Source organism: Syngnathus floridae, chromosome 1, assembly GCF_059516105.1.
Source record: "Syngnathus floridae isolate MCC-2025c chromosome 1, RoL_Sflo_1.0, whole genome shotgun sequence".
Lineage (NCBI taxonomy): Eukaryota > Metazoa > Chordata > Actinopteri > Syngnathiformes > Syngnathidae > Syngnathus > Syngnathus floridae.
Window position 1 is genome coordinate 18,041,648 of NC_142413.1, and position 21,808 is coordinate 18,063,455.

At 41.4% G+C, this 21,808-nt stretch overlaps 3 protein-coding genes across 18 annotated transcripts in view; all 3 read right to left on the reverse strand.

The window, feature by feature from the left end:
* LOC148404383 (protocadherin gamma-C5-like) overlaps window positions 1-21,808 on the reverse strand; it is a 226,049-nt gene that overhangs the window by 140,967 nt on the left and 63,274 nt on the right. The window lies entirely within an intron of this gene.
* Window positions 52-21,522, reverse strand: LOC148404385 (protocadherin gamma-A11-like). Its single transcript, XM_088381310.1, has 2 exons — window positions 19,034-21,522; window positions 52-1,845 (listed from the first exon to the last, which is right to left on the reverse strand). The coding sequence occupies exons 1-2, from the start codon at window positions 21,416-21,418 to the stop codon at window positions 1,834-1,836; spliced, it is 2,397 nt and encodes a 798-aa protein (XP_088237436.1). The 5' UTR covers window positions 21,419-21,522; the 3' UTR covers window positions 52-1,833.
* LOC148404386 (protocadherin beta-16-like) overlaps window positions 1,852-21,808 on the reverse strand; it is a 36,704-nt gene continuing 16,747 nt past the window's right edge. Inside the window, exon 2 of the mRNA XM_088381225.1 lies at window positions 1,852-2,216. Coding sequence (XP_088237351.1) covers window positions 2,124-2,216 — 93 coding nt within the window. The 3' untranslated portion in view covers window positions 1,852-2,123. The remainder of the gene's footprint in view (window positions 2,217-21,808) is intronic.

Genomic DNA, 21,808 nt, shown 5'->3' on the forward strand with positions numbered 1-21,808 from the left:
ATGATCACAAGTAGAAAATCTGAAAAAATAATTTCTTAGTTTTGCATAAAAATCTATTTTGCAATCATGAAGTAAAAAAAAATGGCATATCTGTGGCGATAGTCTCTACAGAAAATGGATGGACAGTTGCCCCAAAAAAAGATGTGTGACTTCAGGCCAATAATTCCACAGCCTTTCGTGGCTTCAGCTTTATTTCAGCACCATGGACAGCGAAAGAGAACTTCAAGTTCTCATGGTTATTTTTTTCAAACAAGAAATTCAAGATAAGTGAAACTAGCAGTTGTTGTTCAGTCTTGTCATACTTGGCCAGTATTAACTACACAGCAGAGTAAACAATAGAAGTCCAAGATTAAATAATTAAACAAAAGAAGAATAAAAGGGCTTCAAAAAAATAAGTTTGGACCGATGCTGCATGCTTTGTTCACATCCTTGAGATGCTGACAGAAAATATCAAATATTATTTTTTACTTTTTATACTTTTTTATTTTAGATTTTTTTTTGCATCTCAGTAAAGAGTTGTTGCCAATGGTCAGCTGTTCAGACACTTTTATAAGATATACTAATATACCAAATATATGACTGCTACGTATGCTTTTCAGATACGTAGATCCATTTATTTGCCAAACCCTCTAATGTTGATCAAATCACCACCCTGCACGAGTGTCTCACTCCTATGAAAGAATGGATGTCCAAAAAAGTTCTTCATTTGAAAAATGATAAAACAGAAGTTATTTTAATTGGCCTTTGAATCTGTGTCACTTCTACTACACAGTGTAGTGTGGTCCACTGCACTAGAACCTACAAAACCTACTAATTTGCTCGCTTACTCTCTCGCTCACTCACTCATTTGCGCGCTCACAGATTTCTTTTAGGAAAAGCTGGAGCATGATTGTTTGCACCTTGTATCTTGATGGTGATAGAAAATACCTCAAGTGGGTCTTCCAGGACAATTTCCATAGCAAAGCTACTTGAGAACACATAAGTACTGGCTGTCTTCATCAATAATAAGCCAATCTCGAGTGCAGAAACCAACATTTACACATCCAAGTGTTTGCAAAGTTCTCTACAAAGACCTCCTTCCTCGTTTTTTTCTGGAAAATATTTGTCTGGTGACCAAGGCTCTAATGCAGAAAAACAAAATGGAGATGCTTTAATGCACCTTCAATGTGTTCATTGTTACTTGGGAGAAATAATCACAAATACTGAAGTATCGGAAAAGTGCCTTTTAACATTAAACTATGTTTGTTAAACATTGTTCACACAAGCTCATGACAAATGCAGCAATATTCTAACGCCTCTTTCAAGTTCTTGCCTTAAAGGGTCATGGACTGGTTGAGGTGCTTTCACAGCTGACGCAACAGCACCACCAACAGAGATTGAGTAAAATAATACAGCAAGCAGCGCTCCAAAGTTGCAGTACAGTATACAAGTAAAATATTCATAATTAGTTATTTGTTATGTTTTATCAATCAATATTATTATTAATATAATATTATATACAAATATATATATTATTATTGTTTGTATTATAAATTAACAATAATAACATTAATAAGAATAAGAATAAGAAGATAGATAGATAGACAAACTGACATGTTGATACAGGACCAATATAGAGGTAGCGCTGATCGGAGAGCAGTGACCTACATTCAGAGGAATTAACATTCAGCTGGAAATGAACAAGCAGCCATACACAGTGAAAGTCTGCTGACAATATTTTTGCAACACTGAGCCAGAAAAGGGAACCATGGCAGAGCCTCCCATTCCTGTGTGCACTCCATTTCAGCATACTACTGCAGAGCACACCCTTGTGCACATCATGATGGTGCATTATTAAAGCAGAGTCTGCACAGCAACAGCAGGCAGAGTTATTAATATTCATGTAGCTTACACTGGGAACACATTTTCACCCAATAGGATGACTTTTTCTGCATACGTTACATCACTGCAAAGGGTGACTTACAGTCAGTGTAATGCTTGTGATGGAAAAATTCTGCTCTGGATGTGATGACTGATAAACATGTTTGCTGGCACAGTGAGTAGTGTGAAAAAAAGGCTCGAGCAAAAAGATTGCACAGATGGAAGCACATTCTGGGTCAACTGTATTCTATTGATCGTGTCAGCTAATCAATACTGTTGATGAGGCTGATACTTGTGTGATATTTTAACAGGAGCAGAATGCATGTGAGTGCTGAAATAATTGAAAATGTGCTTACCTGTGGGTCCACATTGGAAGGTTCATTGACGGGAGAGACAAAAAGAAAAGAGAGAGGGGGGAAAAAAGCATTAGTATTAAGCCCAATGACGACTTCTACATCAAAAAAATAATGTCGTCACATGAAATGATGCAGACAGAAAAATCACAAACAGTGGAGGTGTGAACATTCTGTGTTGACCTTAAATGTTAGATAAGGGGTAAACAGGATTAAGGTCTTCAAATGAGTGTTTTTATGTTTACAAGACTGTTTTCCTTTAACTTCACATGTTCAATATGTATATACATTGTGCTGTAATAAGAGGAAGTAGTAACCCTTAACAATGCTTATATTGTACATCAGCGATCATCAACTGGAAGTTGCAAAATCTGAGACTCTAAAAGCTAAATTTGCCTTCAGGTTGTAATGAAATGGAAACAAGATACAAACAATAAACATCAAATCATAATGGTATGCCATTTTTTTATTTTTTTATTGACTTATCATTTTTATTTGAGGGTCTGGCCCCTAAGGTGACTGCCCGGTAAAATTCTGACCCTCTGACAAATATAAATATAGTTAGTGACCCCTGCTATACATTGGCGTTCCCTTTGTAAATCCCTAATGCATTGGAAATAAAAGATGGAGTTGGTTTCCTTCACAAGTCACAAAAATGTCAACAATCGCCTTGTGTTGACCTAAATGTGAAACTGAATTTTGGGCAAAACATTAAAAGTTTTCCCAACTTTTCATCAACCTACAATCCTCGTATCAGTAATGCAGCATTTCATGAATATGAGCCAGATAATTCAGAAATTGGTGTTTTTGTTTTTGCTTGTTTTTTTGTTTTTTTTTCGCAATCTAACAATAGCTTAATTTGGAGCACATGTGCAAGCAACATGACTACGCATGAGAACATTTCTCTCTGCATCACTACCCTGGCCACGCAGACTTTGATAACACACAGCATGAACAAACACAACACTACATGAATCTGCCATATTACACTTGAAGCACATATGAAAGTGAGTGTTAACTTTAATCCTCAACCTTTAACCAATATCAACATGACATTCTGATAATTTTTGGCTTTGTGTGTAAGTTGTGTCGTATGATACCTTGTTGAAAAGAGTCACAGACATCTTTTTTTTTTAGAAAATCAAATTTTATTTAAATATTTATTCAGCTGTTAAATCACTCTTACAATATAATAATAAAGCATAACACAACAAATACTGATGTAATTTGATGCATTATTATGGGTAAAGATTTAAAAGGTAACAGCTCTGACCTGTGTGCACAAGACAAGGCTGAGACAAAAAGACTGAGACATGCTAAAAAGTGGTCATTACAAAATGAGAAGGGGGGGGGGGGGAAGATATTATATTTTGTATTTGTAAAGGACAAAAACGGAGAGTTGGAGTCTGGTGAACTTGAAATCACAAGCTGTATCATGCTGGTAGAGGAATCTTTTACAGGTCTGACAGTCCACTCACATGACACAATGATTTTTATTGAAGTAAATGAGATAAAAATAGAAACAATTGTTGAGAAAATATTGCAGCAGAGACCTCATCTTACTGCCATAAAAGATCAATAAAACCTGACTAGCATTACAAGAAAAAAAGTAATCAGTAGCACGGTACTTAATTAACAAACACAACACAAAGCAATTATGAGTTATAATTTGAGACTATTTTAGTTGATTGTTTCATATACTTATTTTCAAGATGAATAAATCCATGCATTAATACAGAACATAATTCCACGTATTAAACATATTTAAAATATTTTATGATGCCATGTCATATTTTAACAGATTGTGATCACAATTTGCATACACAGGCCGCACCTCCAGAATTATTGAATTTACAATACTTTTGTTATGGCTGCAGTTTGTAAAGATGTTGAATTGTACAGCAACAAGATGTCATGCATAGTTTAGGATCATAGAATGATGTATTTATATAAGTCATATATAAATGTCTAACACCAAACGGTGTGTAGCCTCAATTAAATGGCCAGCGAGTGCCTTTTTTTCTCATTTTGTTCACAAAACAGAGGCAATACAAAATGTCTACAAATCCCTCTATAAACCCAGATTTTAGATAAATCATTTCAAAATTTTATCCACCATAAATGTGATCTGTACAATGCAATTGGACAAAAATTGTCAGGGGAAGTAAATATAAATTCTGATAATATGGTTGCACAAGTGTGCACAATTCAAAATCCCTCAGATTAACTACAAATAAAGTTCAAATGTTCAAGTATGCGTTTCCATACATCTTTCTTTCTAGCAGAAGCCTCAAGTTTTTCTGTAAAGAAAACTACTCATAATTCCCTCAACGTTGAAAATTGGCAAAAACAACTTTTGAACTGATTATCTTGGTCTTAATTTTGATCACAGAAAACCTGTCATTTCAGCACGGGTATTTAGACCTTTTTACAACTGCTGCACATGCAATAATTGCAGTCAGTTTTCAAGTGATCACATAACAAGGATGTGAGGGACCGGCCCTCACCTTTAGAGTAGATCTGTCAGCACTCGTGCGCCTAAGTGTGTTCTTTTGATAAGCCGCGCTCCTTTTCTTTAGGGTGTCAGTATCCGTGTTTGAACCAAAGCGGAAGTCACCTCTCCATGAGCCGGTGGTTAGAAATGGATCAAATCGATCGTCTTTCAGCAATGTCCCACAGCGACTAAAATCTGTAAAACTAGGTGGATAGTACGTGGTGGGGAAAACAGGGAGGCTGGCACTGGTTGAACGGTACACGTAGCTACGGCGACAAAGCTTGTAATAAAACACTCCGATGATTAAAAGGATTAAGAGAAAAGAAACGGTGAAGAGAGCAATTATCAAATAAAGCCTCAAACTATCACTGCCCTGAGATTCATCAGACAGCTCAAAGAGTTCATGTAGAACTGGCAACCCCTCGCCAATGGCGATGCTAACAGTGGCCGTGGCAGAAAGAGACACCAGCCCATTATCCGTTACCACAATAACGACTGTTTGTTTCGGTTCATCAAGCTCCATAAAGGCTCGCGTGGTTCTAATTTCACCTGTGTGTACACCCACCATAAACAAATTTGGCTGTGTTTCTTTGATTATTCTGTAAGATAACCATGCGTTGTGACCTGAGTCAGCGTCTACGGCCACCACCTTGGTCACTAAATAACCTCTTGGCGCTTCAAGGGGAACTACATCCTCAGCAATGAAGGCTTGTACAGGATATAGGACAACTGGCATGTTGTCATTTTGGTCTTTGATAAAAACATTGACAGTGCAGGTGGTGGTGAGTTGGGGGTCGCCTCCGTCTCGGGCCTCCACCTTGATTTGGAAATAAACTGACTGCTCATAATCGAAGAGCCGCGATGTGAAAAGCTCTCCTGTTTCCATGTTAATGGTAAGAAAGGAGGAAACTTCCAAATTTGTCTCTTTTGATATTTGGTAATTTAATTTAGCATTGGACGGATCGTCCATGTCCTGGGCCGTTACTTTCATAACAAACGTGCCAACAGGTTGGTTTTCCAAGATGTTGGCAGTGTACTCGCGCTGTGTAAAAATTGGAGGATTGTCATTTACATCGGTAAGCACGATTGCTAAAACTTTTTTGCTCTCCAGTGAAGGCGAGCCTGAGTCAGTGGCAGTTATGGTAATGTTATACTCCGATTGAACCTCTCTGTCTAGTTTCCCAGCTGTCACTAACATATAATAGTTTTTCACTTCCGATACAATTTCAAATGGGACATTGTCAGGAATGGAACATGTGACGTGTCCGCTATTTCCCGTGTCCATGTCATAAATATTGATGAGGGCCACCATTGTTCCAGGTTTGGAGTCTTCCAGTATGTTCGCCGACGCCGACTTGATTTCAATCACAGGTTTGTTGTCATTGACATCGATGACATCAATGATGAGTTTGCAGTGGGAGGCCTGGCCGCCTCCGTCTTTAGCTTGCACGTCCAACTCGTGAGAACTCGCCTCCTCGTAGTCAATGACACCTGCCACCCGAACTTCACCACTCCGTGGGTCAATGTCAACAACTCCTCTGGTCTTGTCCGTGAGGTGACTGAAAGAGTATGTTATCTCTCCATAGAGGCTGTCATCCAAGTCTGTGGCATTCAGTTGTGCTATTAAAGTCCCTGTGACAGAGTTCTCCGGTACAGATGCTCTGTAAAGCCGCTGGCTGAACACTGGGACATTATCATTGGAGTCCAAAACACGGATACGGATAGAAGCGGTCCCAGTTCTAGCTGGACTTCCCCTGTCGATGCCATTGATTTTCAACACATGTTCAGCTTGTGTTTCTCGATCTAACGCCTTTTTCAGAACAAGCTCTGGATATGAGTTGCCATTTATTTGGGTACTCATTTCCAAGCCAAAATGATCGTTTGAACTCAGTTTGTATTCACTGACAGAGTTCGTGCCCAGATCAGGGTCATGCGCACTCTCCAGGGGAAAACGTCTCCCAAGAACGGTGGACTCCACCAAATCAAGGTTGATCTCTTCTGCAGCAAACACTGGAGTATTGTCGTTTATGTCCGCAATGTCTAAAAGTAGACTGAATGCTTGAAGAGGATCCTCAAGTAAAAGCTGATGTTGGATGGTGCACACGTTGCCTTGCGCACAGAGCTCCTCTCGGTCAATCCGTTGTCTGATCAAAAGATTGCCCGATGACAGGTCCAGTTCACACAGCTGACTGGTTCCGTCTGCAACAACACGGGCACGGCGAGCATTGAGCTCCCTCGCTTCCACACCGAGATCGCGCGCAACGTTCCCAATCACAGAACCCGGCTGCATCTCCTCTGGAAGGACATAACGCACCTCTCCAGATGACACAGAAAAAATCAGACAAAAAAAGAATAATTCCCTCCAGTGTTCAAAGTTGATTCTACGGTCCATTTTTAGAGATTCTCTCCGATGCTCATAAGCCGTCGAAAACAGAGCTAAATCCTAAACACGCTCCTGAAAATGTCGAACTGAAAATTGTGCTGCAATCCGACGCTTCCCTGCGTCTCTAGCCGAGTTACTCATGCTCTATTAGGGAAGCTGTCAGCTTGGATTCTCTCTTTCCATTTCATCTCTCTCTCTCTCTCCTGCTTTCTCTCTCTCCCTCTCCAAACACCCACTCATGTATTTTTTCTCTCTGCCTCTATCACACACAAGTGCACATGCGCGCACACATGCACACACACACGCACGCGCGCACGCACGCACGCACACAGAAACACACACACACACACACACTTTACCTCTGCCTTCATCACACAAACATGCACATAGAGACACATACTCGCAGCCTTCAGCTCTCACCCATTGCTCCAGTTTCACTGACACAGTTACAGCAGAACACGCCATAGATGACTCAAATATTCAAAGAGCGTCGCCACGAGGTCGAGTGGGACAATTACAAGAGCAATGCAGAATGTTTGCACCACAGAGATGACTTCCTGGTCAACAAGCCTTCAACTGCAAATTTATTGCAAAGCTAGTTCGTAGATGATATGGATCTTCTACAGCCAATAAAATACCGTAACAATATAGAAAGAGGTCATGGATTGAATGTATAAAATCAAACAAGAAAGAAATATATGAATGAGATGATGAAATGTTTTATTTCTAAATCTATCATCACAGTCAAAAATGAGCTATAGAGCTCTTGGATAAGTGAATGAGTGAATCCGCCATCCATTCATGAATAGCTGATCTTGCAACACAACTAGTATTTTATGACCTTGTATTTGAAACACCACATTCAAATATAATATGTAAACATCTATTATATTATTTTTAAAGGTATTAGCAGCCCTATCTTAATGTGTACACAGTGGATAAAAAAAGTCTACACACCACTATTCAAATACCAGGTTAATTTTGTATGTGTGTGTATGTATGTATGTATGTATGTATGTATGTATGGACATACGCTTGTACGTACGACGTGTGTGTGTGCGTGTGTGAGAGACATACAAATAAGACAAGGTAAATTATTTGAAAAGTTTTTCCATCAATAATATGATCTACTATACAGTATACCTTGAACAACTCATTCATTCATCATCTGAACCGCTTATCCTTACTGAGGGTGCCTATCCCAGCAGTCTTTGAGTAGTACACCCTGAAACATCAACAAACATCCACGCTCACACCTACAGGCAATTTGGAGTAGTCAATCGGCGTACCATGCATGTCTTTGGAATGTGGGAGGAAACCGGAGTACCCGGAAAAAATCCTCACAGACATTGGGAGAACATGCAAACTCAATAGACAAAGGCAGGAGACGGAATTAAACCCTGTACCTCTGAACTCTGAGACAGTCATGACCCACCGTGCCGTGCCCTGGAAACTCAAAAAAAATCAAGAGGGGAAGTAAAGAAAAGTCTTTGATGATGTCCTAGCAGGTTTTATGCTGACATTGACTGATATTTAGTTTTGTTGATAATTCCCTCCGCCTTGACAAAGGTTGCAGCTGAAGAAAAACAGCCCCATGAAATGATGCTGACACGACCATGCTTCACTGTAGGTATGATGTTCTGGCAATGAGAAGTTTTGAAAAAATAATTGGCTGACAAGTTGGCAAATTTTTAACGATTATATGAGCATAAAATGACAAAATTAAAACTAATTTTGATTGTCTGTAAGCCGGATACCTTCCTTCTACAGCAACCTTTCTTTTACAGAATTTCGGATTAAAACATTTCAGCAAAAACAATGTTAAGGCATTTTGAAGCTTATGTTCGAAAGAATCTTGAGTGAATTTCTCATTTGAATTCATTCCCTACTCCTCTCCTAGAAATGGCAGAAATGTAAATCGAACTTGGATTGATGGAGGAATAAAAATGGGAAAATATTATTCATAAATGATTATTTGTACCTCTGGTGATCCTTGAGCATCTCCAAACATCTCATCAAAGTCAGACGGACTTTTCTTCAGAGTCTGGTCAGCAGGCAGCGTGTTGTCATTGTAAGAGGACACAAACTTAAAGTCACTGGTTCTCGAGCCCGTTGTCAAGTAGGCGTCATAGTTGTAGGTGCTGCGTAAAGTTCCTGTGCCGTCCACATCTGCGTAATTAGGAGGCAAATACGCGCTGGGGATGGCAACTGCTCCATCAAACAACAGTCTGGGCTTTCTCCTGCGACAAAACCTCACAGCCAGGACCACCATGATGAAGGTCAGGAAGAAGGTGGACACGGACACCAGCGCGATGATCAGATAAGAGGTTAGCTTGGAGTTCTTCTCGTCGTAAGAAATGTCCTTCAGCTCTGGTACCTCGGCCAGGTTATCCGAAATAAGCAAATACATGGAGCAAGTGGCCGAGAGAGGGGGCTGTCCGTTATCTCTAACGGCCACAATCAGGTTCTGCTTCATGCTGTCAGACTCAGAAATGTCCCGCTGGGTCCTGATCTCTCCGCTGTGGAGACTGATGGTGAAAAGTCCTGCATCTGTGGACTTGATGATGTGATAAGACAGCCAGGCGTTCTGTCCGGAGTCAGCATCCACCGCGATCACTTTAGACACCACAGAGCCTCCGTGTGCAGCTTTGGGGACCAGCTCGGTCATGAAGGAGTTGCCCTCTGGGGCGGGGTACAGGATCTGAGGAGTGTTGTCGTTCACATCCCAAATGAACACGCTGACGCTCACGTTGCTGCTCAGTGGAGGAGAACCATTGTCTCTGGCCATGACGTAGACTTGGAAACTCCTCAGGTGTTCGTAATCAAAGGACCTGACGGCGTGGATCGCCCCCGTGTCTCCGTTGACAGATACGTAGGAGGACACCGGGGCGCCGTTCACCTCAGCAGGTAAGAGGGAATAAATGACAGTACCGTTCTGTCTCCAGTCGGGGTCTTGAGCACTGACAGAGCATAAAGTGGAACCAGCTTTGTTATTTTCACTCACATATGTGCTGTAGGACTGTTCTTCAAACACGGGCGGGTTGTCGTTGATGTCTCCCACGGACAAGTGGACGCTTTTCGAGGAGGAGAGAGGAGGAGAGCCCTCATCAGTGGCGCTGATTGTTATGTTGTAGTCTGACACTAGTTCGCGGTCAAGAGGCCCAGTCGTCACCAGAGAATAATAGTTTTTGATAGAAGGAACTAACTTGAAGGGGACGTTTTGTTGAATAAAGCAGCGAACCAGCCCATTTTGCTCAGAGTCCCTGTCCTGCACATTAATGATGCCCACCTCTGTGCCAGGTGATACGTTCTCTGCCACTGAATTAGAGAGTGACTTTAAATTGATCTCAGGGGCATTGTCATTCACATCAGTGATGGAAATAATCACGTTTGCATAAGAAGACAGCCCAAGCCCATCTTTGGCTTTCACACGCAATTCATATGATGTGCTTGTTTCATAGTCGACAGGGCCAGTTACAGCTATTGCACCGATTTTACGATCAATGCTGAATAACTTCTTTACGTCTTCTGTAACGTGTCCAAAATCATAACTCACATTACCATTCACCCCGTCATCTGCATCTGTTGCACTAACATTAATCACGATTGAACCCGGGGCAGAATTTTCAGGCAGACTGGCTTTGTAAACGGCTTTGCTGAACACTGGGGCGTTATCATTAGCATCCAGCACAGTGACATGTACGGCTACTGTGCCTGATCTCCGAGGAGAGCCGCCATCTAAAGCAGTGAGAAGCAAATTCATCTCACTTTGCTTTTCACGGTCAAGTTCTTTGTCAAGTACGAGCTCTATTGAGCTACCACTGACAGACAATACAAAATTATCATTTTTCTTCAGGATGTATTGTTGCACTGAATTTTGTCCTATGTCTGCATCGTGCGCTTCCTCTATCACAAAACGAGCTCCTTTAACGGCTGACTCCCGAATCTCCAACTCAAATAAGTCATCATTAAACAACGGCGCGTTATCATTTATATCTTGAATGTGCAAATTAATTCGATGGAGCTCCAGTGGATTCTCCAGGACGATTTCCTGTTTGAGGACGCATGAAGCCTTATTGCCACAAAGCCCCTCTCTGTCAATCCTGTCAGCCACAATCAGCTCTCCGTTTTGCGCGTTTAAATCACAATAAAGCTTCCTGCCCCTGTCGGCGTCGATGCGCGCTTTTCTGCTGGACAGCGCGCTCGCCTCCAATCCGAGATCCTTGGCTAAATTCCCAATCACCGATCCTCGTTTCATCTCCTCGGGAAAGGAAAAGCTCACGTCTCCGATTACAGGATGCAGCAAAAGGAAAAGGAAATAAAACGTGCGCGATGGCAACATTTTAGAATCCATCATGGAACCCTCCCGAACGGAATGCAGAACAATGTGGTCTACAAAATCACCCACACGCATGCACAATGTCAGTCCACTGCAAATGAAAAAGGGCGTTCAACAATTTAAAGGCTGGTCTATTGCGCCACCGTGAGTAGAAGTTAATGTAAACACAGACAATATTTTTTTAATATAAAAATGGTAATTACACCGTGTGTGTATTAAATATTACAAATGCAGACGCTAACTGGTGGTAGTCACTAAGCATAGATTAAATAAATAAATAAATAAATAAATAAATAAATAAATAAATAAATAAATAAATAAATAAATAAATAAAAATAGTCCCTTAACTATAAATTTACCTTAATGGAGCTCTTAAAAGAGTGAGGGGGTGCACTTACTCTTACTCTATAGGATATTTTTACTTGTGTTACGATTATTAGTAGTATTGTCATTGTAAAGGGGTTTCACACTTGTTCATAACTCAGAAAAGTTATCAGGAAATATGACTCACATTTATCGAGCCTTAAACTGTTCAAATACTGGTTTGCTATTTTCATCTGATGACATGATGTTAATACAACCACTAGGAAATCACAAATCAGTGGATTGTTTTTTTCAACTGAGATCAGCCACACAACAAGAGCCAATACAATGAACATATCTATTAAATTACTGTTGGCTATAGATGCAGTAGGTGTAATATTTTCAAGGCAGATAGTCAAATCCATAATTTTACCAGACTACATCACAAGATTTACAAAGTCATCACTAACAAACAAAGGAACTGCTGGGGATTTGGGACCCTGTGAGACAAAAACCCTTTGGGGCCTGTCACTTCAATGCCACAACTTGAAAATATCAATTATAGGCCCCCTGTCAGCTATGGGCTTCATCACAGTTTTCCACTTTATGGCACCCGAGATTGAAGACAAAGAAAATTATACACTGCTATTAGTATCTTTCAAGGATGACTATGATATACAGTACAATACAAACTGAGCAAACCATTGCATAAAACATGATAATTTTCTGACGTTGAACGGATGCTCAACATCAGAAATATAGGAATGGATCTCCATGCCAGATGTTTGAACTTAATGCAGCACTTGGTTTATTTACAAATGTTCTACACCACAATGGAGGAAATACTTTGCATTGTGAAACTAAAATATATGAATTTCAAAGTTTTTTTCCAATGTGTGTTTTTAAATATCACTCCTAAGGCCAGATGGCAACTCCTGGAAGTGTCATACCTCTGAAAGAACTTGTGGGAAATGTAAAGAAACCAGAAGAAAATAAAAATATAAAGACCTTAGTAGATCTTTACCTTGAGCTGCATCTGACTACCTCTGAAATATTCAACACCAATACAAGCTCCAACTTTGCTTCGTCCACAAATCACAACTTCAACATTTGTATTGTCAAAGCAACCCTGTATAGTCCCTAAGTCACACAACTACTCAGGCTATCTGATCTTATTTACCAAGGAACTGACGTCAAGCGCAGATATTTGGCAGAAGGACATACTGTAAGAGTAACAAGTGCTATCAGCAGCCAAAGTTGGTGTGACGTAAAGATTATCTAGTGTATGTTAAAAAAACAAACACCGTAGAACCCCATATCCATTCTTGATGTACAATAAAGGCAAACAACAAAAGTAAAGGTCAAATCTGTTTCAAAAGACCAATTGATTAAGCCACTGACGTCTTGTAGGAATAATATTTCAATTCATGTAAGGCTGGGTAAACAATATGAAAAATGAATACAGTGGATATGATTGTAGCAAACACTATATGTCACTACATGTGTTGATAATGATCTGAAATGAAACGTTCGCCAAATTTGTCTCAAACTTTGTCTCACAAAAGAATGAAAAGATGATAGCAGATTATTGTTGTTCATGTCTTCATAAAAATTAAGAAAATGTATAGCCTGCAGATAAAAAAAAGAATATGAATGCTGTGATAATATGATGTTATCAGTAGTATTGTTGTGATGAAATGCTGACTATTAGTGGGGAACAAATGTTATTAATCTTATGAGCTCAATAATGACAACAAGTAAAGCCATGAAGCGAACATGTGAATGCCAACAAGGGTGGTGGCAAGGGGCAACAGTAAAATAAACGGGAAGAAAAATTGATGACTGAGTAGTCACCAATCCTGTGAACAGTGTGAATTTCACCCAACCAAGTTGGGATAAACGCCAAGAAACAGAGTGGCAAGTGAAGTAAATTTGACAAAGTGAAATGGGACTGTTGCTCATACCTCAGGGGAACCTTCAACATCTCCAAACATCTCATCAAAGTCACTAGGACTTTTCTTCAGAGTCTGGTCAGCCGGCAAAGTGTTGTCATTGTAAGAGGACACAAACTTAAAGTCACTGGTTCTGGAGCCCGTTGTCAAGTAAGCATCATAGTTATAGGTGCTGCGTAAAGTTCCCGTGCCGTCCACATCTGCGTAATTAGGAGGCAGATACGCGCTGGGGATAGCAACTGCTCCATCAAACAAAAGTCTGGGCTTTCTCCTGCGACAAAACCTCACAGCCAGGACCACCATGATAAAGGTCAGGAAAAAGGTGGACACGGACACCAGCGCAATGATCAGATAAGAGGTCAGCTTGGAGTTCTTCTCGTCGTAGGATATGTCCTTAAGCTCTGGCACCTCGGCCAGGTTATCTGAGATAAGCAAATACATGGAGCAGGTGGCCGAGAGAGGGGGCTGTCCGTTATCCTTGACGGCCACAATCAGGTTTTGCTTCATGCTGTCGGACTCCAAAATGTCTCGCTGGGTCCTGATCTCGCCGCTGTGGAGACCGATGGTGAAAAGTCCCGCATCTGTGGACTTGAGGATGTGATAGGACAGCCAGGCATTCTGTCCCGAGTCGGCGTCTACAGCGATCACTTTGGACACCACAGAGCCTCCGTGTGCAGCTTTGGGGACCAGCTCGGTCATGAAGGAGTTGCCCTCCGGGGCGGGGTACAGGATCTGAGGAGAGTTGTCATTCACGTCCCAGATGAACACACTGACGCTCACGTTGCTGCTCAGTGGAGGAGAGCCGTTATCCCTGCCCATCACGAGGACTTGAAAACTCCTCAAATGTTCGTAATCAAAGGACCTGACGGCGTGGATCGCCCCCGTGTCTCCGTTGACAGACACGTAGGAGGACACCGGGGCGCCGTTCACCTCAGCAGGTAAGAGAGAATACATGACGGTGCCGTTCTGTCTCCAGTCGGGGTCTTGAGCACTGACAGAGCATAAAGTGGAGCCAGCCTTGTTATTTTCACTCACATATGCGCTGTAGGACTGTTCCTCAAACATGGGCGGGTTGTCGTTAATGTCTCCTACAGACAAGTGGACGCTTTTCAAGGAGGACAGAGGAGGAGAGCCCTCGTCAGTGGCGCTGATTGTGATGTTGTAATCAGACACAAGTTCACGGTCGAGTGGCCCAGTCGTCACCAGAGAATAATAGTTTTTGATGGAAGGAACTAACTTGAAGGGGACATTTTGTTGAATGGAACAGCGCACCTGTCCATTTTTGTCAGAGTCTCTGTCCTGCACATTAATGATGCCCACCTCTGTGCCAGGTGACACATTCTCCGATACCGGGTCAGATAGTGACTTTAAATTGATCACAGGGGCATTGTCATTCAGATCAGTGATGGAAATAATCACTTTTGCATAAGAAGACAGCCCAAGCCCATCTTTGGCTTTCACGCGCAATTCATATGATGTGCTTGATTCATAGTCAACAGTGCCAGTTACAGTTATTGCACCGATTTTACGATCAATGCTGAATAATTTCTTTACATGATCTGTAACATGTCCAAAATCATAACTCACATTCCCATTCACCCCTTCATCTGCATCAGTTGCACTAACATTAATTACGATTGTACCCGGGGCAGAATTTTCAGGGAGACTGGCTTTATAAACAGCCTGGCTGAACACCGGGGCGTTATCATTAGCATCCAGCACAATGACGTGTACAGCTACTGTGCCTGATCTCTGAGGAGAGCCGCCATCTAAAGCAGTGAGAAGCAAATTCATCTCACTTTGCTTTTCACGGTCAAGTTCTTTGTCAAGTACGAGCTCTATTGTGTTACCACTGACAGACAAAACAAAATTATCATTTTTCTTTAGAATGTATTGTTGCACTGAATTTTGTCTTATGTCTGCATCGTGCGCTTCCTCTATCACAAATCGAGCTCCCCTGTCAGCTGACTCCTGTATCTCCAACTCAATTAAGTCATCATTAAACAAGGGCGCGTTATCATTAATATCTTGAATGACCATATTGATTCGATGGAGCTCCAGGGGATTCTCCAGGACAACCTCATATTTTAGGACACATGAAGCCCTGTCGTCACAAAGCTCCTCTCTGTCAATCCTGTCGGCCACAATCAGGTCTCCGTTTTGCGCGTTTAGATCACAATAAAGCTTTCCGCTCCTGTCGGCGTCGAAGCGCGCTTTTCTGCTGGACAGCGCGCCAGCATCCAATCCGAGATCCTTGGCTAAATTCCCAATCAACGATCCTCGTTTCATCTCCTCGGGAAAGGAAAAGCTTACGTCTCCGAGTGCGGGATGCAACAAAAGGAAAAGGAAATAGAACGTGCGAAATGGCAACATTTTAGAATCCATCATGGACGCCTTCCGAACGGGCCGGAGAACAATGTGGTCTACAAAATCACCAACACGCAAGCAGAACGCTAGTCCACTGCAAATAAAGGGCGTTCAACAAATTTAAAGGCTGGTCTATTGCGCCACCGTGAGTCCAGTTTGTTGACAAGAAATCCTACTTGAATTTTATATTTCTTCAAACAAACCTTCGTTGTACCCAATATGTTATCAAATTATGTTTTAAAAAGTAGTGTAATATATTTTATCTATTGAAAAGCATTTGTTTTTACAACAGACATTATACACGTTTATGTGGATGGATTAATTTCTGTAACACTAAGTGAAGAATTTTTTTACTTGGTAGTTCTGAGTGGCATACATAATGAAGGCTTTATAATTAATAATATCTTCTTGGGATCTTATACTGAATAATAATAATAACAATAATAATAATGATAATAATAATAATGACTTGTTTTGTTTTATAAAACCCACACACAGCATATAACAACATGCACTGGACGAATGTGTTAAGGGATATTAGCAATCCAACAGCAGCTAATTATTAGTCATCTTCAACAAAATGTACTCAAATACTTTAAGTAAAATTAATTTCAAGGTGCTCAGACAAGGATTTACATGAGAACTGTTGTATAAGTAACGCCACACAATGTGAATTAATTCTCAAGACGTGTGTAAAAAGCAGTATAAAACAGCATTTACTTGGAACGTGTTTTTGTTTCACATCACTTAATAAATAAGACAGTATAAAATGACTAACATGGATCAAAACTCCATTGGTATCTGTATACGCAATTTCTTTGTGAAAACGTCATTGCGAGGATCAGACTGCAACACCTACAGCTGTTGGAGCACATGGATATTTTTTTCAGGCGGGGTAATGAGACTACAGCACAACGGCTAATGCAGATTGTTATAGAGTTTCTATAATGAAGAGGCAAACAATCTTAAAAAAACTGTTTCAATGTCTGTGCCCTTTTCCCCCACAAGATTCAAATATTCATTATTCAAAGGCTTGTACAGATTTCCACAGGGCTTCAAAGCATTCACTCACCATTTGTTTGTTCAGGTAAGGAGGTCAGGAGCCAGGTTATATGGATGGTGGATAGGTTCATGATTTGATAATATATTAAGTATCCTGCTCAAGCTTCAAGTAACGTAGAATGTCAAATAATACTTTGAAAACCTTGGCTCATTGTCAAAACACACCTGATTTAAGGCAGCAATCTTGGTTTTACCCGTCCCCCCTGCATGGAGTTCACAACTCTAAATACAATAGCCATACCTGGCCAGTAGGGGGCATTTTAAACAAACAAACAAAAATCCCTACTGTGTTCAAGACTTCAATCACAGACCTGAGCTACAGTAAGATACAACTTCTGTTATCTTTATTTTAAAAAAATCAATAACTTTTTCTTTCCATAGACAATAATGTAAGTAAGGGATGCCCAGGTCCGGTCCTCGGGAGCCCCTATCCAACCTTTTCTAGATGCATCTCCACTGCAACAAACCTGATACAAGTCATTAGGATTATTATCCCCAAAGCTTGTTGATGAGCTGATCATTTGAATGAGGTGTGTAGGAGTAGGGACACATAGGGGCTCCTGAGGAGCAGACTTGATATAGGTGATTCATACAAAATCGCACAACTCCTTTTAGAGATAATGATACAACACTCAGCTCTACCTTATATCAGACCCCAACGACAAACCATGCAAAAAACACTTAAGCGGCCGATGCAGAACTTATAGCATGTATCCAGGCTTTGCAACAGCATGACCCTAAGAATGAGGTCTCAAGGTGAGCGTAAATAAGAGCAATAGAAGTATAAAGAAAAATGTAAGATAAATAAATAAAATAAGGTAATGCAGGTGAGAAACAAACACTAGACATCTGTATTAAGTTACTCAAACCGCTTATCCTCTCGAGGGTTGCGGGTGTGCTGGAGCCGATCCCAGCATGCAGGGCACAAACAGACAAACAACCATTTACACTCACAATCACACAATTTGGAGTGATAAATCGGCTGACGATAAATGTATTTGGAATGCGAGAGACAACCAGAGCCCCCGGAAGAAACTCACACAGGCACGAGGAGAACATGCCAACTCCACACAGAATGGTGCAAGCAGGGATCGAACTCTGCACCGCTAAACCGTGAGGCCGACATGCTAATCAGTGCTACACCGTGTCACCCTATAAAGTTACCAAAGAATAACATGTAAGTGAACACAGACTAATATGAGCCAAAGCCTTTAGGAATATTAAATTCATGCGAGGATAAATAAATAACAGACACAAATAAAAGAAGTAAACTCAATATTTTCAACATGTTTATCACTACACATACCTTTTAAAGTGCTACTATTCAGCCGCTGCAAAACGAATCCAGAACTGTTTCAGGTCACTTTATTGAGAAGTGATTACTGCAAAATACTATTCAAAATAAATACTTTTAATCAATGTCAAACTAACCAAGTTGAAATGGCAGCAAAATTGAGAGAAGCCTGTCTCGTGATAACGAAAAAAACGATAAAATACTACCAGTAGTATGTTTGTGAAGAAACAACATGAAGCGATGAACAAATCTGTACTGGGCTTTCCATTTGTGAAATAAATCATCCATGTGTGCTATCAAATTTTACGAGACGACCAACATCAAAAAGTGGAGCCATGAATAAATACAGAAGGAATTGAGGGTCCCAAGAAAGGGGGGAAACAGTCAAAGAAGTTGGAGGGTTTCTGTATAATTGCATAAATACCAAGCCGCAAGTCCGTGGCCTGCCTTTAACCAGCAAGTAGCTAGGATAACCTCCAGGATACAAGTGACCTTGAACAACATACATGTTGTAAAAAAAATAACGATGGTTACACCCGGTTGTTCCGAATGCTGAAACAAATACTCAATGAACAGGATGTCTTAAGGAAATAAGTAAAAGAAAATCAAATAGCACTGATGCCTACCTCTGGGGAGTTTTGTGCCTCTCCAAATATCTCATCAACAAAGTCACTTGGACTTTTCTTCAGAGTCTGGTCAGCAGGCAGCGTGTTGTCATTGTAAGAGGACAAAAACTTAAAGTCACTGGTTCTGGAGCCTGTTGTCAAGTAGGCGTCATAGTTGTACGTGCTGCGTAGAGTTCCTGTGCCGTCCACATCTGCGTAATTAGGAGGCAAATACGCGCTGGGGATGGCAACTGCTCCATCAAACAACAGTCTGGGCTTTCTCCTGCGACAAAACCTCACAGCCAGGACCACAATGATGAAGGTCATGAAAAAGGTGGACACGGACACCAGTGCGATGATCAGATAAGAGGTCAGCTTGGAGTTCTTCTCGTCGTAAGAAATATCCTTCAGCTCCGGCACCTCGGCCAGGTTATCCGAGATAAGCAAATACATGGAGCAGGTGGCCGAGAGAGGGGGCTGTCCGTTATCTTTCACGGCCACAATCAGGTTCTGCTTCATGCTGTCAGACTCCAAAATGTCCCGCTGGGTCCTAATCTCTCCGCTGTGGAGACCGATGGTAAAAAGTCCCGCATCTGTGGACTTGAGGATGTGATAGGACAACCAGGCATTCTGTCCCGAGTCGGCGTCTACCGCGATCACTTTGGACACCAAAGAGCCTCCGTGGGCAGCTTTGGGGACCAGCTCGGTCATGAAGGAGTTGCCCTCTGGGGCGGGGTACAGGATCTGAGGAGAGTTGTCATTCACATCCCAGATGAACACGCTGACGCTCACGTTGCTGCTCAGTGGAGGAGAGCCGTTATCCCTGGCCATCACGTGGACTTGGAAACTCCTCAGGTGTTCGTAATCAAAGGACCTGACGGCGTGGATCGCCCCCGTGTCTCCGTTGACAGACACATAGGAGGACACCGGGGCGCCGTTCACCTCAGCAGGTAAGAGGGAATAAATGACAGTACCATTCTGTCTCCAGTCGGGGTCTTGAGCACTGACAGAGCATAAAGTGGAACCAGCTTTGTTATTTTCACTCACATATGCGCTGTAGGACTGTTCCTCAAACACGGGCGGGTTGTCGTTGATGTCTCCTACAGACAAGTGGACGCTTTTCAAGTAGGACAGAGGAGGAGAGCCCTCGTCAGTGGCGCTAATTGTGATGTTGTAATCAGACACAAGTTCACGGTCGAGTGGCCCAGTCGTCACCAGAGAATAATAGTTTTTGATGGAAGGAACTAACTTGAAGGGGACGTTTTGTTGAATGGAACAGCGCACCTGCCCATTCTTTTCAGAGTCTCTGTCCTGCACATTAATGATGCCCACCTCTGTGCCAGGTGACACGTTCTCTGATATTGGATTAGACAGTGATTCTAGATGTATTATTGGAGCATTATCATTCATATCAGTGATAGAAATGATAACCTTGGCATATGTTGACAGTCCCAGTCCATCTTTGGCTTTCACACGCAATTCATATGATGTGCTTGTTTCATAGTCAACAGTGCCAGTTACAGCTATTGCACCGATTTTACGATCAATGCTGAATAACTTCTTTACACCTTCTGTAACATGTCCAAAATCATAACTCACATTACCATTCATGCCTTCATCTGCATCTGTTGCACTAACATTAATCACGATTGTACCCGGGGCAGAATTTTCAGGCAGACTGGCTTTATAAACAGCCTGGCTGAACACTGGGGCGTTATCATTGGCATCCAGCACAGTAACACGTATGGCTACTGTGCCTGATCTCTGAGGAGAGCCCCTATCTAAAGCAGTGAGGAGCAAATTCATCTGACTTTGCTTTTCTCGGTCAAGTTCTTTGTCAAGTACAAGCTCTATTGTGTTACCACTGACAGACAAAACAAAATTATCATTTTTTCTTAGGATGTATTGTTGCACTGAATTTTGTCCTATATCCGCATCGTGCGCTTCCTCTATCACAAAACGAGCTCCTTTAACGGCTGACTCCCGAATCTCCAACTCAATTAAGTCATCATTAAACAACGGCGCGTTATCATTAATATCTTGAATGAGCAGATTAATTCGATGAAGTTCCAGTGGATTCTGCAGTACGACCTGATGTTTCAGGACGCATGAAGGTTTGTCACCACAAAGCCCCTCTCTGTCAATCCTGTCGGCCACAACCAGCTCGCCATTTCTCGCGTTCAGATCACAGTAAGGTTTCCCACTCCCGTCCGCGTCAATGCGCGCTTTTCTGCTGGGCAGCGCGATCGTCTCCAGTCCAAGATCCTTGGCTAAATTCCCAATAATTGATCCTCGTTTCATCTCCTCTGGAAAGGAAAAACTCACGTCACCGTGTGACGAATAAAACAAAAGGAGGAGGAAATAAAATGTGCTCCCCTGTAACGCGGTGCACCTTGAAGCCATCATTGAAAATATCCGTTAAAAGGGACGTGGACATGCAGTTGATACAACGAACTCTTCAAAAATGTAATTCTACGCGTAACAGCAACGACAATTTGGTGTTATTCTCCCTGCAGTCAAATTGTTTGTGCGGCCAAAACACCCTTCGACAAAAGAGAGAATGACTGGTCATTTCAAGACTGGTCTATACCGCCACCTTGAGTCGATTTGCTCTGTTACAAACAGAACATTATTATTATTATTATTATTATTATTATTATTATTATTATTGATCATAATAATAACATTACAAACAAATTCACATTTCCAGTGTTCGTACCTCGGGCTGAGTTGAATTTAAAACAGCCAAACTTTTTTTTCCACAAACAGTTAATACCTTATTTATAAAGACTAAGA